At 42.1% G+C, this 15,332-nt stretch overlaps 2 protein-coding genes across 5 annotated transcripts in view; one reads left to right on the top strand and one right to left on the bottom strand.

Annotated features, from left to right (window-relative positions):
- The window catches only part of Mcph1 (microcephalin 1), a 401,136-nt gene that overhangs the window by 326,502 nt on the left and 59,302 nt on the right, over positions 1-15,332 (bottom strand). The gene's annotated exons all lie outside the window — the stretch shown is intronic.
- On the top strand, positions 4,968-14,284 carry LOC116068987 (guanylate-binding protein 1-like). 2 transcript variants are annotated; one of them, XM_031339220.1, is made up of 10 exons: positions 4,968-5,157; positions 7,626-7,753; positions 8,447-8,556; positions 8,777-8,973; positions 9,711-9,959; positions 10,744-11,024; positions 11,608-11,820; positions 12,460-12,562; positions 12,784-12,977; positions 13,651-14,284. In XM_031339220.1, the coding sequence occupies exons 1-10, from the start codon at positions 4,968-4,970 to the stop codon at positions 13,747-13,749; spliced, it is 1,764 nt and encodes a 587-aa protein (XP_031195080.1). In that variant the 3' UTR covers positions 13,750-14,284. The 2 variants fall into 2 exon arrangements, with proteins under 2 accessions (XP_031195080.1, XP_031195081.1); XM_031339221.1 differs by having other exon boundaries at positions 8,777-8,991; positions 9,735-9,959; positions 12,784-12,956.

The raw sequence follows: 15,332 nt of genomic DNA, 5'->3' as shown, positions 1-15,332 counted from the left end.
GTGCTAATCCCTTGTGTGCATTTCATAATCTAGTTTCCTGAAAAACCTAAGATTTGAGGGCAGTAAGGCAGCATTTCGAGTCTCACTAAATAGTGTCAGAGAATTTATTTTAGTCCTTGGGGCAATCTGGTTCTTGGAAGTTGCCCATGGGAATCTCCCTCTGGATCTGTCCACTTAAAAGCAAAGATGGGCACTGGCGGGGCCTCTCAGGAGACAGCTGTATCAGGCTCCTAGAGGCTCACAGCCATCCATTGTAGTGAGCGCAGGGTCCCCAACGAAGGAGCTAGTGAAAGGACCCAAGGAGTTGAAGGGTTTGCAGCCCCTTAGGATGAACAACAATATGAACTAACTAGTACCCTCAGAGCTCCCAGGGACTAAACCACCAACCAAAGAGTACACATGGTGGGACTAATATCTCTAGCAGCATATGTAGCAGAGGATGGCCTAGTTGGTCATCAATGGGAGGAGAGGCCCTTGATCCCGTGAAGGTTCTATGCCCCAGTGTAGGGGAATGCCAGGGCCAGGAAGCAGGAGGAGGTGGGTTGTAAGCAGGGGGTGGGGGGAAGGAACAGGGTGTTTTTTTTTTTTTTAAGAGGGGAAACTGGGAAAGGAGAGATCATTTGAAATGCAAATAAAGAAAATATCTAATAAAAATATTTAAAAGGAAAAAGCAATGATGGGTTGACGCACGTGTGCCAGTGCGAAGATAGAGAGTATCTTTCTTGATCCTGTTCAAGGAAGTGTGCAAAGGTGATTCTCTGGAGGAATCAGACTCATGAGACTCAGAGCTCTCAGTTTTCTTCCCAGGCTGAAAGATGTGATCCAGGGTACCTGGCAGGACACCATGGCGCCTTTCTCTCCAAGCCAGGCAATGTGGACTGCATCTCCCCTCTGTGATTGCAGGGTTGTTGGGTATTGTGTCTGCATCTCAGCAGCAGGGAGGGAGTCAGTGTCTTTCCTGTCCAGATCAGATCTCTTACTCAACAGCTGTTGGGCTCCCTCCAGCAACTGGGACCCACTTTTGCCTGTTATATTCTAGTTTTTATCAATTCTCTTCTAATATCTGAAGCCTACTGGGTGACAGCTGTCTTTAATTCCTCTACAGAGAACCTAATATGAGGGTGTCCATTAGTTTTGGTCAGTCTTACATATACAGGAAAATACATTTGTCCAGGCTGCAATGTCAGGCAGCTCTACCCTTGATCAGTCCCAGGCACTTTTTCTTTATTCCCCCAGAGAGCAGTGAATTTTGAATTTTCCAAATATAGAGACCACTGGTTGAAAAACAAACAAACACAAAAATTATGAAAGAGGAAGGAGTTAATTCCTTCCCCCTTTTTAACCTGGGTCAGCTTAGAGTAGGCAGGGAGCCTGGGGAACTATTTTTACCTCCTGGTGTGCCTTCCAGCTTCATGGCATGGTGCCCTGGGTAGGAGGCTCAGCCCCTCCCTGACTTCCTAGGAGAACCAGCAGAATCAGGGACCCTGAGCAAGAGTAAAGCTACAAGACAAGGAAGAGCTCCAGAGTGGGGCTCCTGGGGTTCTGTTTATTTGTTTCTCTGGGTAATCTGGAAGAGCCAAATGGATTAGGGTCCTCATCAGGGGGGTCTACAGGTCTTAGTCCCTTAAGTGGAGCCTCACACAAAAGGCAGACATTGGTCAATCCAGGGAAAGAGAACAGGGAACCAGGGATACAGGGAAACACAACTCACTGGCGAACAGGGACCCTTGTGACCTCCTGAAATGCTATTTGGTACCATCCAGAGAAGATTGCTTAGACATGGGTTTAAGCTGATAGGAAGTCTTTATTGTCAGGGTACATTTTATGTTCAGGATTCCAGTGTAATTTGAGCCTGTCTCAGGGTGAGCTTGTAAGCATAAAATCCACCTTCTGGTTTGTCATATGTCACCAACAAGAACACTGCGCCAGAAACAGAAACACAGAAGCCAGAAAGCAAGAGAGTACATTCAGAAGTCTTCACAGAGCTTTGATCTTGGATGTATTTATTAGGTCTTTGCTTTTGTTTGGCTGGCAATACTGTCTCCCTGTTGTGTTTTATGGCCTGAATAGCAATTCCATCGTGGAGTCAGTCATGCTAAGGTCCAAGGACCTGTTAAATTATTTTAAGAAAGTAGACTTTAAGAGGATTATACCTATTTTCCCGATCTATGGTTTTCTAAGCAGCTCCAAACCTAAACTTACATGCATTCTATATGACATAGATATATTTTTGAACATCAAATGCATTACATTTGCATTACATATAGAAGGCTGTGCTTGGGAAACCCTGACAAAACATACCACTCTCATAGCTATCTGAAGTCCTTGCTCCATTGTTCATTCATTTTCATGGTCAAATTCTTTTCAACTTCTCAGTTCTTCAACACACGTCAAAGATTTACAATACTTTTCTTCCTTCCTTCTTTTCTTTGTTTCTTTACATATATATACGTACATACATATTTTAGACAATGCTTTTCTGGTTGCCCTGGCTGTCCTGGAACTTGCCTTATAGACCAGTCTGGCCTTAAACTCAGAGCCTGCCTCTGACCCCTAACCACTGAATGTTGGGATAAGAGGCATGCTTCACCACTGTGTGGAAATAACAGTGCTTTTCGACATTTGCTCTCTTGTAGAAATCTAGAAAGTCTCACAGGATTGTAAGAGGGAATAAAAGACACATGGCAGACCTCGCCCCCATCACTGAGCAGTAAGAGCATGAAGAAGGGGCCCAAGGTTTTGCTAGGTCTGGGGAAACCTACTCTGGAAGCATAGGGCCAGAAGCCTGGACAGGAATGAGATGATATTCTTGAGGGTTAATTCATTTTCTTTAGAACTGCTGCAGTCAGGCCGGGCGGTGGTGGCGCACACCTTTAATCCCAGCACTTGAGAGGCAGAGGCAGGCAGATTTCTGAGTTCAAGGCCAGCCTGGTCTACAGAGTGAGTTCCAGGACAACCAGGGCCACACAGAGAAACCCTGTCTCAAAAAAAAAAACAAACAAACAAACAAAAAAGAACTGCTGCAGTGACAAGAAAAGATGGCTCCTGGGCACTAGTTGCAGCGCAGCAGCTGATGGACCCGTCACCTGGGTGGTGTTAACTAGGCAGCCAGTTTGCAAAGGTCACCGTTGGACTTGCTTTGACTTAGTGAACAGCAGATGTGTGTCTTAACCAGGGGTGAGAATTGTGTTAGGGTCGCCTTTCTCTATGATCACACTGCCTCTGCTGATGGGCACAATTAAATGACTATGGTCAGTAATGGAGCTGAGCTGACTCAGCCCTACTCCTCCTGAGAAGGCTGCCCAAGGCTGATAATCATGAGGGAAAGCAGAATGAGCAGCAGAGTGAACAGCCCAGCCTCTGGGAAGGACAAAGTAAAGAAACACTGTGTTGATTTAAGAACAAACAGGGAATAAGGGCTAAGGTCTGCTGTAGAGCTGAGTATGAGTGACCAACGGCTCAGGAACACAAACTCAGCTTACCCCACATACCATGTCCCAACTTGACAGGTTTCTTGAAGTTTCTGTAGCAGCAGGAAAAAGAAAGTCATGGATCAAGGTACTTTCAAAAGTCATGAGTGATATCACGGGGCAGTCCAGTTACGGCAACATGTGGGAGTTTGCTCCAGGCCTTCTGATAGAAGAAATGGATACGAAGGCACCTAAGGATAGCCAGGAAAACTTGGCTCCAGACTTTACAACATTGCAGCTCTCCACAAACACACAAATTCTGATCGCTTGGCATGATAGGTTCATCCACACAGTTGTGGCTATATTCTGGGAGCCTCAGTTCACAGCTGAATCCCAGCGTGTAAGAGGAAGAATCAGGGACTTACCAGCACACATCTGAGTTTGGCTGCCGAGTGAATTTCCTCCTTCAGTGGCAAGATTGGCTCATTCCTCCTGCCTACTTACTTAAGCCTGCCTTGCAGGACTCAGGGTAGTGACAGGCTTTCTCTAGAAAATTCCTCTGCAGACAAAGCTAAAGGTAATGTCTGCTTATCTAGGACCCCCAACTCCAGGCCCTCAGGCAATTGTTCCTCCCTTCTAGTAACCAGAATCTGGGTTCAGGCTCCCTTCTCACTCACCATAATCTTGTTTGATGAGTTTGTTCTGCCCGGTCAGCTCTTAATCCTCACACTCCTAGTGTCTCTCTTCTTCCTCTGCATTTCTCCTATCTTCTCTACCAAAGGGAAAACAAAAGCAAACACCAGAGGGAGAAGAGAAGGAAATAGTTTCTTTGCACCACTTCCTCTCCAGCAGTCTGGACCAGAGCCCTGATCTCTTGCTGTTTTCTTCACAGTTGCCTTCTTCAATAGCCAGTGTTTGTATTGGGGAATGAAGTCTCTCTCTGGCTTTGGACCCATTTATTGATTAGCTGCTTAAGTTTCAGGGAGCCGCTCTTATGGCACAGTGCCCCTGGAAGTGTCACTGTCACATATATTCATAAATTGTACAAAAATTACTTTATGTTGTTTCCTGTTGGTGCTTTATCTAGAATGACAAGAAAAATTATACTTGTGCCTACGACATGTTTTAAATCTCTAGAAATTGTCACAAAAGCCTATGTCAACATTAACTCCTGAATGTCTTTATTCATTTTAATTATAAGTGAATATTTAATAAACCATATGCAGCTGTATCATAAAATAATCTCTCTAAATTATATTTTGTTTTCAAATTTTCTATTATAAAATCTTTAATATGAAAAGTACAAAATGCTAAATTACTTGTAGAATATTTCTGTTGTGAGAGCAATAAAATGTCACTGTTACATTATAAATAAAATATTTACAAATATTTTATAAGATTCTAGAATGATATACGTTCTCACTCAGCTATGTCTCTGATGTAAACAACAATGTGGTGTTGATTCAGAGTTTCTCATAACTCTACCTTCTGAGTGAAAAGGATTATTTCTAATATATCCTATCTGTCCATCTATACACAGGGGACAGACTGTCACCCATGGCCTCAGAGGACATCATGCCAGCTCCTGTCTGCCTCATTGAGAATGTGAAAGGGCAGCTGAGAGCCAACCAGGAGGCCCTGAGCATCCTCTCTGCTATCCAGCAGCCAGTGGTGGTGGTGGCCATTGTGGGCCTCTACCGCACAGGCAAATCCTACCTGATGAATAAGCTGGCTGGCAGGAATACAGGTAGGAGTTCCAACAAAGCTGTGCTGTGCCCCTGGTACACTAACTCCCATTGCCTGCTTCCTGAATGAGAGTGTGAAGAGTTTAATCTTCCAGTCACTGTTGTCCCTTGTAATCCTTTGTGTTGTTGTCATTGCTGCTTTTTCTGTTTGCTTTTATTTTTGAGACAAGATCATACTATTTAGCCCGAGCAGGTATCTAGCTCAGTATGTAGTCAGGCTGAGCCCAAACCTGTGATCTTCCTGTCTCAGCCTCCTGAGTGCTGTTTACATGTCTGCGCCATCACATCTGACTCCCAGTTTCTCTTCTAAAACCACAAACAGTTGCTTTTCAGGATGCACAATGGGAATAATAAGGATAATTTAATTTACATGTTAATTAGCTTAAAGGCATTGATAAAATGTTCCTGTAGGAACAATGGGGTTTTCTTCTTTTTAATTTTTTTAGTAGATATTTTCTTTTCTTTTCTTTTTTTTTTTTTTTTTTTTTTTTGGTTTTTCGAGACAGGATTTCTCTGTATAGCCCTGGCTGTCCTGGAACTCACTCTGTAGACCAGCCTGGCCTCAAACTCCCAAATCCTCCTGCCTCTGCCTCCCAAGTGCTGGGATTAAAGACGTGCGCCACCACGCCCGGCAGATATTTTCTTTATTTACATGTCATATGATATCTCTTTACCCAGTTCTCCCTCTGAAAAAAAAGAAAAAATAAATAAAATTAAAAAAAAAAAAACCACTGTTCCCTCCCCACCATGGGTTTTTAATGCTTAAAAGTATATCCATAGTACGTGTTAACTTTTCTATTATCATAAATTACATAAGATTCATCTTTATAATTTATTTTAAGTATCCAGATCTGTGGCATTAAATAAACTAATACATCTATGTATCTCCCAATCCATCTCTAGAACCAGCCCCTTGTCCATCCCATCCCACTATTCCACATGCTATATCTATGACTCTGACTGTCCTAGCAGCGTCACATATGTTGACTCACACAAAATATAGGTATTTCCTTTGTGTGTTTTCTCACTTAGCATGATACCTTCAAGCCTTGTCACGGTAAGCATGGGACAGCAAAACAGTCTTCCCTTTCAGAACCAGGGTCAGTTCTCCTTAACGTCATCTTAGCCATTCACCTGTGGACAAGACAGTAGAGGACTCTGAACGACGCTGACTTGAAGATGGCTATAGACACCTGTCTGAGTCCACACCTTCAGGTTGTGTTAGTCTCACCACTGATCAAATGCCTGACAGAAGCAATGTAAGGAAGAAGGGTTTACTCTGCTCACAATTTGAGGGCTATCTGTCTGCTATGGCAGGGAGACAGGGCTTTCTGGCTCCATGTGTACTGGTAGGAGTGTGTGGCTTTTTTTGTATTATGGCTGACCATGAAGCAGACAGCACAGGGCCATAAGCAAGCCTAGCATTAACATTCCAAGGCCTTCCCACTGCCAGGCATATCCTACCTCCTAATACATCCATCTTTCCCAGAACAGTGGCAGTAACTGGGGACCAAGGATCAAATACATGGTCCTGTAGTGAATATTTAATATGCAATCCAGAGCATTCAGCTCCTTGACCCTAAATGCAGTGGCTCCATCTTCAAAAGTTCCCATAGCCTTATAGTTCTAATAGTACATAAAAGTCCAAAGTCTCACCCCAGACTCAAGGCAACCTGTGATATGCAGTGTCACAGAATAAACATCCCCATTTCCAGTGTTCAGGAGGATAGGAAGGGACGGACACTCTATACCAGACTGAACTCCAGCAGGGCAGACCCCAGTTACTGTAGCTCCATGTGCAGCATCTAGGGCATATGGGTTTCTTCTATACACTGTCATCTTGCAGACCCTGCCTGGAGGATCCTGCTCCTTAAAGGGCACAGGGATCTCTCTAGGCTCAGGTGCATTCACTGACTCCAGCTTTCTTCCGTGGGCATCTCTAACAACCTGGGGTCGCCATGGTTACTTCAGCTTTACCATCACAGCCTCACACACAGCAAGCTCAGCAGCTCTACCTGAAAGATTGATCCTGCCACCCATTTCTTTTGGAGTCTTGGTGCAAACCTGGAGGCCTTGTGACTCTTGCATTCTGCATATCAGAAAATGAATTTCTGTTCTATCTGTGATTGTGAGATCAACACTGGCTTTAGTTTCAGCTAATTCTCCTGACTTGCTTGTGCTGATTTTTCAAGAAAGATTTCTTTTATTTTAAATTTACATGTGTGAATATTCTGTCTGTATACTATGTGCATGCCTGGTACCACTGATGCTAGACGGGAGCATAGGGTTCCCTGAAATTGGAGTTCTACAGTTGTCATCTGCTAAGTAGATGCTGAGAACTACACTGTGGTCTTCGACAAGACCACCAAGCACATTTAACCCCTTTCTACTTCCATTATGCTAATTAGATTATCACTGTTTGGAAGCTCTGATGCTAAGTGTCTAATCCCTCCTTTCCTCTGCTTTTCAGGTTTCTCCCTGGGCTCCACTGTGCAGTCTCAAACCAAGGGCATCTGGATATGGTGTGTGCCCCATCCCAAAAAGCCAGGCCACACCCTAGTTCTACTTGACACCGAGGGCCTGGGAGATGTGGAGAAAGTAAGAATGGGGTTCAATTTGTAATTCAGCCTTAATCTCTGAATATTCTATGCTGTTGTCTATGCTGTTTTTAAATCTTTTATTATTCTTTATGTGTGGGGTGCACATACATGTACGTGGATGTGCACATGTAAGTATGTGGGTGAGTTCATCACAAGTGGCATGTTACATGAGCTACAGTGCACATGTGGAAGTTACATGACAATATGTGGGATCAGTTCTCTTTTCCACTTTGTGCATTCTGGGAATTGAACTCAGGCTGCACAGCTTGTAGTTTTTCAATAAGAGTTGGAACATCAGCATTGCCTCCTACTCATTCATATTTAACATGACATGTGGTCATGTTTAGTCAACAAAGAAGTAGAGAATTGTCACGAGATTGGATTTTATCAGCAAAATGTTAGTCTGCAGTATTAAAATACATACACGCAAAATGCTCAGCAGCCCTCATGTGAACCATCAAAAATGAATCCACAAACTAAGAGAACATTCACCCTGCAACTGCTCTGAACATCATCTGCAGGTTTAGTGCTGTTTCTGTTGTTTGGTTTTGTACCTTGCATAGGTTACAAAGGTTTCAATTTTTAAGGCTAATATGCCCTCTCATGAAGTATGCATACTTAACTACTACTGATTTGGAAAGTGATGTAAGAACAAGACATACTTCTGACCTATATGTGATCTGACTTCCAGGGTGACAACCAGAATGACTGCTGGATCTTTGCCCTGGCTATACTTCTAAGCAGCACCTTTGTCTACAACAGCATGGGTGCCATCAATCAGCAGGCCCTGGACCAGCTGCAGCATCCTTTCAGTAGAGACTCTAGATTTTTCTTAATGCAACATAAAGTGATAGTAACTCACATATATGTAGCAGGCATTGTTCACACTGGAGTTAGGGATGAGGCAAATGAAGCTTTTGGTCAAGATTTGGGAGGATGTGGAATTATTGTGGCATGGGGAATCTAGGGCTTTGGATGGTTCTGCAGGTGTTTCAGTGGCTTTCCTTAATTAGCTGATCAGCTATGTGACAGAGTTGACAGACAGAATCAGAACAAGATGCTCCCCTGACCATCAAGATTTGGAGGACTCAGATGAATATGTGAGCTTCTTCCCAGACTTTGTGTGGACTCTGAGAGACTTCTCTCTTGAGCTGAAAATAAATGGGCAACCTATCTCAGCAGATGAATACCTAGAGAATTCTCTGAAGCTTCTTCAAGGTAAGAGACTTACAACTGGTAAATGAGGATGAAAAACAAACAAAACAAAACAAAACTAAGAGTTCAGCTTCTTCTATCTATAATTTTCTTATATCTGGATTTCTTATTTCTTCTAGCTAACCACACATAGAAATTAGTGTTTAATGTATAATTTGTAGGATTGAGTTAAGCTTTTTCTCTTATTTATTTGTCTTTCACAGTCTTCTTTACAGAGATTAATTTGACTACTCTACTTCAGAATGAAGATATATTTGGAAAAAAAACTAGAATGAAGTATTACATTCTCCAACTGTTGGAATAGTGTGGCCCCTATGCATGATGGTAGTCAGTGTGGCCCCCAGACATGATGTGTTGCCAGTAGTCTATGGAAATTAAGTGATGCTGTACTCATGGGTTTGCATGTTGTCTGTGTGAACAGTCTACTTACTCTAAGTGGGTTGAATCCTTAGAAGCCACCTTTCCTGATAAGACTAACAGAGCATTTATAACACCTTTTACAAAAAAAAAAAGGAAAATGCTTAAAGCATAAAACACTGCCCAACTCCCTCACATTCCCATTCTCTCTTCTTGTTTTGTGTTTTCAGAATCTCACTATGTGATCCAGGCTGGCCTCAACTTATAATCTTCCTGCCTAAGTTTTGAGCGTTTCTGGATTTCAAATGTTCACATGATGGAATTTAAAACGTATACTCAGCTCACACATCTTGGCTGAAAATCCTGTTTTTCACTCCATCTAGGTACTGGCCAGAAAGAAAAAGAAGAAAAATTAAACCTGCCTCGGCTCTGTATCCGTAAATTCTTCCCAACGAAGAAATGCTTCATTTTTGAGCGCCCGGCACCCGGGAAGAAACTTGGCCAGCTGGAATCGCTGCAGGATGGAGATCTGGACTCTGACTTCGTGGAACAAGTAGCAGAGTTCTGTTCCTATGTGTTCAGGTCTTCCATGGTTAAAACAATTTCAGGAGGCCTCAAGGTCAATGGACCACGTGAGTCCTTTCACAGACTATCTTCTCACTGTATAGGCCACAGTATCATGAGATAGCAATGACTTACTTCAGCTTTGGAGAAACGTTAATCTTTCACCACTACACTGCTAAACTGCAGGTGTAACCAGCATTTATAATCAGTTTGTCTATTAGATTTTCTTGTTGGAAAAAGGGAAAAGAAAGCAAAAGAAAGTTAAAAAACTCTTTAACTCACTTGGTCACACTGGACTTAAGTAGACCAATAAGATAGTCACTAAACAAGTATGGCTCTTAAATTTTAAAGTAAGTCCAATAAAGTGTACATGGAGCTGGTCATGGTCAAGTTACCACACAGAGAATGTTCTCTTGGTAATGCTATTTATTCTAATAAACCTGACAGAGAATTTGTGACCATGTTTTGTTCCCCAATGGGACTAAAATGCTTACTATGAACAGCGTGGGTGACACAGACAGCCATGACAGAGGTGTGGAGAACAGTCTCATGGTGCCTATGTTAAAATGAACGAAAACATTCTATAGACACAGGCCTGTGTAATCCCCATCCCGCATATTTAGCCTTTGGGGTTGCAGACACCTCATGAGAGGATCTTCCTAAGAAGAAAGTCTAATTCCATCAGTGTGAGACAGAGGCTGGGATGTTTCCATTTGTCATTCTCCCAAACGATGCTAAGGACACTGATACTTTATGGCATCAATGACTGAGATACCTAGACTTTCACAGAATAGACTTGTCTTCATCCATCTGTAGCAAATATTGAAATAGTTACCTGTTTCCTGGCTGTAGGACTAAAGAGTTTGGTGACAACCTATGTGAACACCATCAGCAATGGGTCTCTGCCCTGCATGGAGAGTGCTGTCCTGGCTTTGGCAGAAATAGAGAACTCATCAGCACTGCAAAAGGCCATTGCCCACTATGACCAGCACATGAGCCAGAGGGTGCAGCTGCCCACAGAGACCCTCCAGGAGCTGCTGGACCTGCACAGGACCTGTGAGAGGGAAGCCATCAAGATATTCATGGAAAATTCCTTCAGAGATGTTACTAAAGTGTTCCTAACAAAATTAGAGGTAACTTTTTCTCAAATTTCCTGAATGTATATTTTGAAAAGCAAATCAAATGGGTGTTGTGATTAGGCAACTTCAACTAGATTTTGAAGTAGTAACAGGTAGCTATTAATAATCACAATAAAAATTGGATTGCAATACACTCAAAGCTTTGAAATATTTCTCCTGTCATGAATAAGTTAGTAATATCAATGAATTAGTAACAGAGAACTAATTAGTGTATCTGATCACATTGTGTGCCCAGTGTCAGCAGATTGATTCAATATCCAAGCCAATAACAAATTAGCATTGAGCCATGTTTATTCCTTGTGTCATCTTTAGCCCAGTCTGACAAAGTAGTTTAACATCTAAAGGTGTAAATCTCTGCTCTAAACTTCACTGTCAAGGAGCAAGGACGATGTTGGTAAAAGCTGGCATTAGAAGAAGAGATCTAGTTATAGTCAGCGCTCATATACTTTTCTTTGTTTTACATTTGTGTTTGTTTTGTGTTTTGTGTTTGCTTTACTTTACGGAATGCTCCCCATAATTCTAAACTCTGGCTTTCTTTTTCTTATTATTTTTTCCTTATATATATTTTTTATTAAAGACAGAATTGGAAAGAAAGCAAGGGGAATTCTGTAAAAGGAATCAAGAGGCATCCTCAGATCACTGTTCAGCTCTGCTTCAGGATATTTTCGGTCCACTCGAAGAAGACGTGAAGCAGGGTGTTTATTGTAAACCAAGGGGTTACTGTCTTTTTAACCAGAAGATGCAAGAGTTGAAGAAAAAGTACTATGAGGAACCTGGGAAGGGGGTGCAGGTAACCAAGGTTACGTATGTCCTGGAAAGTTGCTTACCAACACACTGCAGTGTCCCCAAGCATTACTACGGAACTACAGCATATGCCATTTGTATATGACATACCTGAAGGACTTCATACTGAATATTTCCTGCTCACCCATCAGAGATAATACACTCACTTAACAATTGAGCTCAAACTGACCACCTTAGCCACCAGGGTGACTGTCACCTGCTGCTTCAGCTAGACTCTTTGTGTGGCAAAGGACTCAGTGACAACCCCTTAAACAAAACATAATTCATCAGTTTGGGCTTCACATTGTCTTCAAATAATATTATCCCAGGTCTCTCTGTCCATCATCTTTCCCAGCCCCACGCTTCCTTCTCTCTCTCATTCGCTCTGATCTCTTTGTTCTCCATGAGGGATTATGTCTTCAGCAAACTTATGCATCTATGACCACAGCACTGTTAACTCCAAAGTTAGAACCCTCAGGCTAAAAAGACAGTCTTTGTTTTCCAATAACAAACATCCCTTACTGAGGTCCAGCCTAGGCTGTGTTTGCTTCTGGGATTGATATCACTGGAGGAAAGGTCAGTAGGAAGGAAGGAACAAAACTTGCTGTCATTCTTCCTGTAAACTTTATGTTCCCTGTACTCAAAGGCTGAAGAAGCTCTCAAGAAATTCTTGCAGACAAAGGAGGATATAATAGATGCAATTCTACAGACAGACCAGAGTCTGACAGAAAAGGAAAAGGAGATTGAAGGTGAGGCACAAGTTAAGGGACTCCGCACCCTCAAAAGCCAGGAAAAGTTTAAATAACCTGTAATCCTGGGACCCTAAACTAGAGCTAAAACAACAAAGCTGCATCTTCATCTTCCTGGCTGGCATCAGACCTGGGTATCACAATGAAGTCAGCAGAAGCAATGAAGTCTTAGAGGAAGAGTAGAAGAGCGTTTATACCTTCTTTCTTGCTTTCCTTCACAGTGGAGCGTGTGAAAGCTGAAGCTGCGGAGAATGCCTCCAAACTAATGGAGGAAATGCGAAAGAAGAATGACCAGTTGATGGAACAGAAAGAGCAGAGGCACCAGGAGCACATGAAACAGTTGATGGAGAAGATGGAAAGAGAACAGGCACAGTTGAGGGAGGAGCAACGGAGAGCCATTGAGCACAAAATTCAGGTATTACAATTGCAGCACCTTCTATGTTCTCTTCATTAAAAAAAAAAAAAAATTAAGTGTCTGTGTGTGTGTGTGTGTCTGTGTGAGACCTTGTCTGTGTGTGTGTGACTGTGTGTGTGTGACCGTGTGAGTGTGTGTGCATGTGTGTGACCATGTCTGTGTGTGTATGTGTATGTATGTGTGTGTGTGCATATGTGTGTGTGACCACGTTTGTGTGTGTGTGACTGTGTGTGTGTGACCATGTGAGTGTGTGTGTGTGTCTGTGTATCTGTGTATATGTCTGTGTGTGTATGTATGTGTGTGTGTGTGTGTGTGTGTGTGTGTGTGTGTGTGTGTGTATTTGCTTGTATGCATGTAACATCTCTAGAAGCCCAGTGAGGGAGTCAGATGCCCTGGAGCTAGAGTTATAGGTATTTGTGAGCTACAGACCTGGATGCTTGGAACTGAATTAGACAGTTGCTTTAGTCCACGAATGGAACTGTTTCTGAACTAAAAGGGCCCCTAAACACTAATATTAATTTATAAATAAAAACAGGTTAAAATTATGATAAAAATTGAGGTTAGAGGAAATATTAAGAAATTAAATAATGAAAACTAACTACTACAGAACCTGCATAGAACACAGGGATCGCCTCAGTGCAATGATTCATTTTCTCTTCTTGTCACTTTTTAGGAAGAGAAGAAAATCCAGCAGGAGTGTGAAAGACTTAAAGAAAAGTGTAAAGACCTCCAGGAGAAGGTGGAAGCCAGGCACAGATGCATCATAAGCTAACAGCCTGATAAACAGCACTGTCCTGCCACTCAGAGCAGAGCCGAACAGCATGGAGACATGGGAACAAGCAGCGTCCTAGTTGATAATAATTATTTCTGGCATCAGAAAACTAAAAGTCAGGAAAGACACACAACATGATTGTTGAAATCGTGTTTATCTTCCTTAAGATTGTGTACAGAGGGCATCACTGACACTCTACTATGGTGGAGGGATCAACAGATTGCTCAGAAAAAAAAAAGTCACTTTTCCAAATAATTGTCTCCAAGGGGCAAATGGCCTCTGAGCACATTCTTAAATCTTGGCTCAAGATTAGAAACCAAGTTATCCAGGGGCGTGATGGGTCTGAAGGACAGGAGTAGCCAGCCTCATTTCCTACAGTGTGAAGTTGTAGGATTCACTACAATGTGATTCAAGACACCTGCGTAGAGACTTAGGGTTCCAGTATATAATACCCACAAGAAGATGGGAGAAACCATTAGCATGACAAGAAGCTGAATCACAAATGGATGGCTGAAGATGGAATTGTTTCAGTTCACATAGATTAAAACTGTAATGGGACGTTTGCAAGTTTAACAGTTGACTTACATAGTAACGTGATGCTTAAGCACAATGGAGAGCAGCAACTTGAAAGACAGGCTTTAAATGATGATGGATAATCTGTCAGATATCAAAAGTACTTTAGTGATTTATCTGTAACCATAAACTCACACTAGTCTTTCTCTACTATTAGCATCTGTATTTGAAATCCTTTTGATTTTTCCCTAAGCAGAATAAAGGCACTTGTTCCCATATTTTGACCAACTCTTAGTACTTTTGAGTGTATATAAACTATATTCCAACTGCCAAAGGGGCAAGGCAAGTGATTAACATCTTTTAAAAAGACTGAGAACTTTTAGGGGGCAGGGTTCAGTGAGCAAAATGCTTTGCAATCATTAGGACCTAAATTGAGATCCTTGCATCCACATAACTAAACTCACATTGTGTTATACTCCTGTAATCTTAGCCCTGAAGATCGAGTAAGGATTAGTTACACATCTGTAATCCTAGCACTGAAGGTGGAGTAAGAATACACAGCAGGATGCATGGGGCTTACTAGACAGCCAGCCTAGGCAACAGATAAGCTCTGGTTTCTCTGAAGACCCTCTCTCAAAAATAAGGTGGAGAGCAATTGAGAACAGAGTCATGGTATCAACTGGAAGCTGATACAACTACAGGTAATCATATTAAGCAAATTAAATCAGTCTCAAAAGGACAAATATGTGGGGGGTTTTAATATATAGCTTCTAGCTGCATATAGACACATAAAATTATCTATGTATATATAGCAAAAAACTCATAGTGAAACTAAGGAGACAGAAGGGACTAATGGAAGAGTGGTATGAAAAGGAGGGTAGGAGCAAGGGGTGTACTAAAAATACAAGACATGCTTCTATAGAGAGATCCTTTTACAGCACAGAACCATGTATAATGAATATACACCGTGAAAATTATAAAAAAAAATTTGTGATAAGTGAAGAACATTTTTAAAATAAGAGTTCTGAGCCGGGCGGTGGTGGCGCACGCCTTTAATCCCAGCACTTGGG

This window comes from Mastomys coucha, unplaced genomic scaffold, assembly GCF_008632895.1.
Source record: "Mastomys coucha isolate ucsf_1 unplaced genomic scaffold, UCSF_Mcou_1 pScaffold22, whole genome shotgun sequence".
NCBI lineage: Eukaryota > Metazoa > Chordata > Mammalia > Rodentia > Muridae > Mastomys > Mastomys coucha.
This window is presented reverse-complemented; position numbering and strand designations above follow the sequence as displayed.

What these genes read in the sequence shown, in the direction of transcription:
- LOC116068987 (XM_031339220.1), top strand. Translation starts at nt 4,968, where the DNA reads ATGGCCTCAGAGGACATCATGCCAGCTCCTGTCTGCCTCATTGAGAAT. An exon ending in AAAGGAAAAGGAGATTGAAG is followed by an intron (nt 12,563 to 12,783) that starts GTGAGGCACAAG and finishes TTTCCTTCACAG; the next exon opens with TGGAGCGTGTGAAAGCTGAA. An exon ending in CCATTGAGCACAAAATTCAG is followed by an intron (nt 12,978 to 13,650) that starts GTATTACAATTG and finishes GTCACTTTTTAG; the next exon opens with GAAGAGAAGAAAATCCAGCA.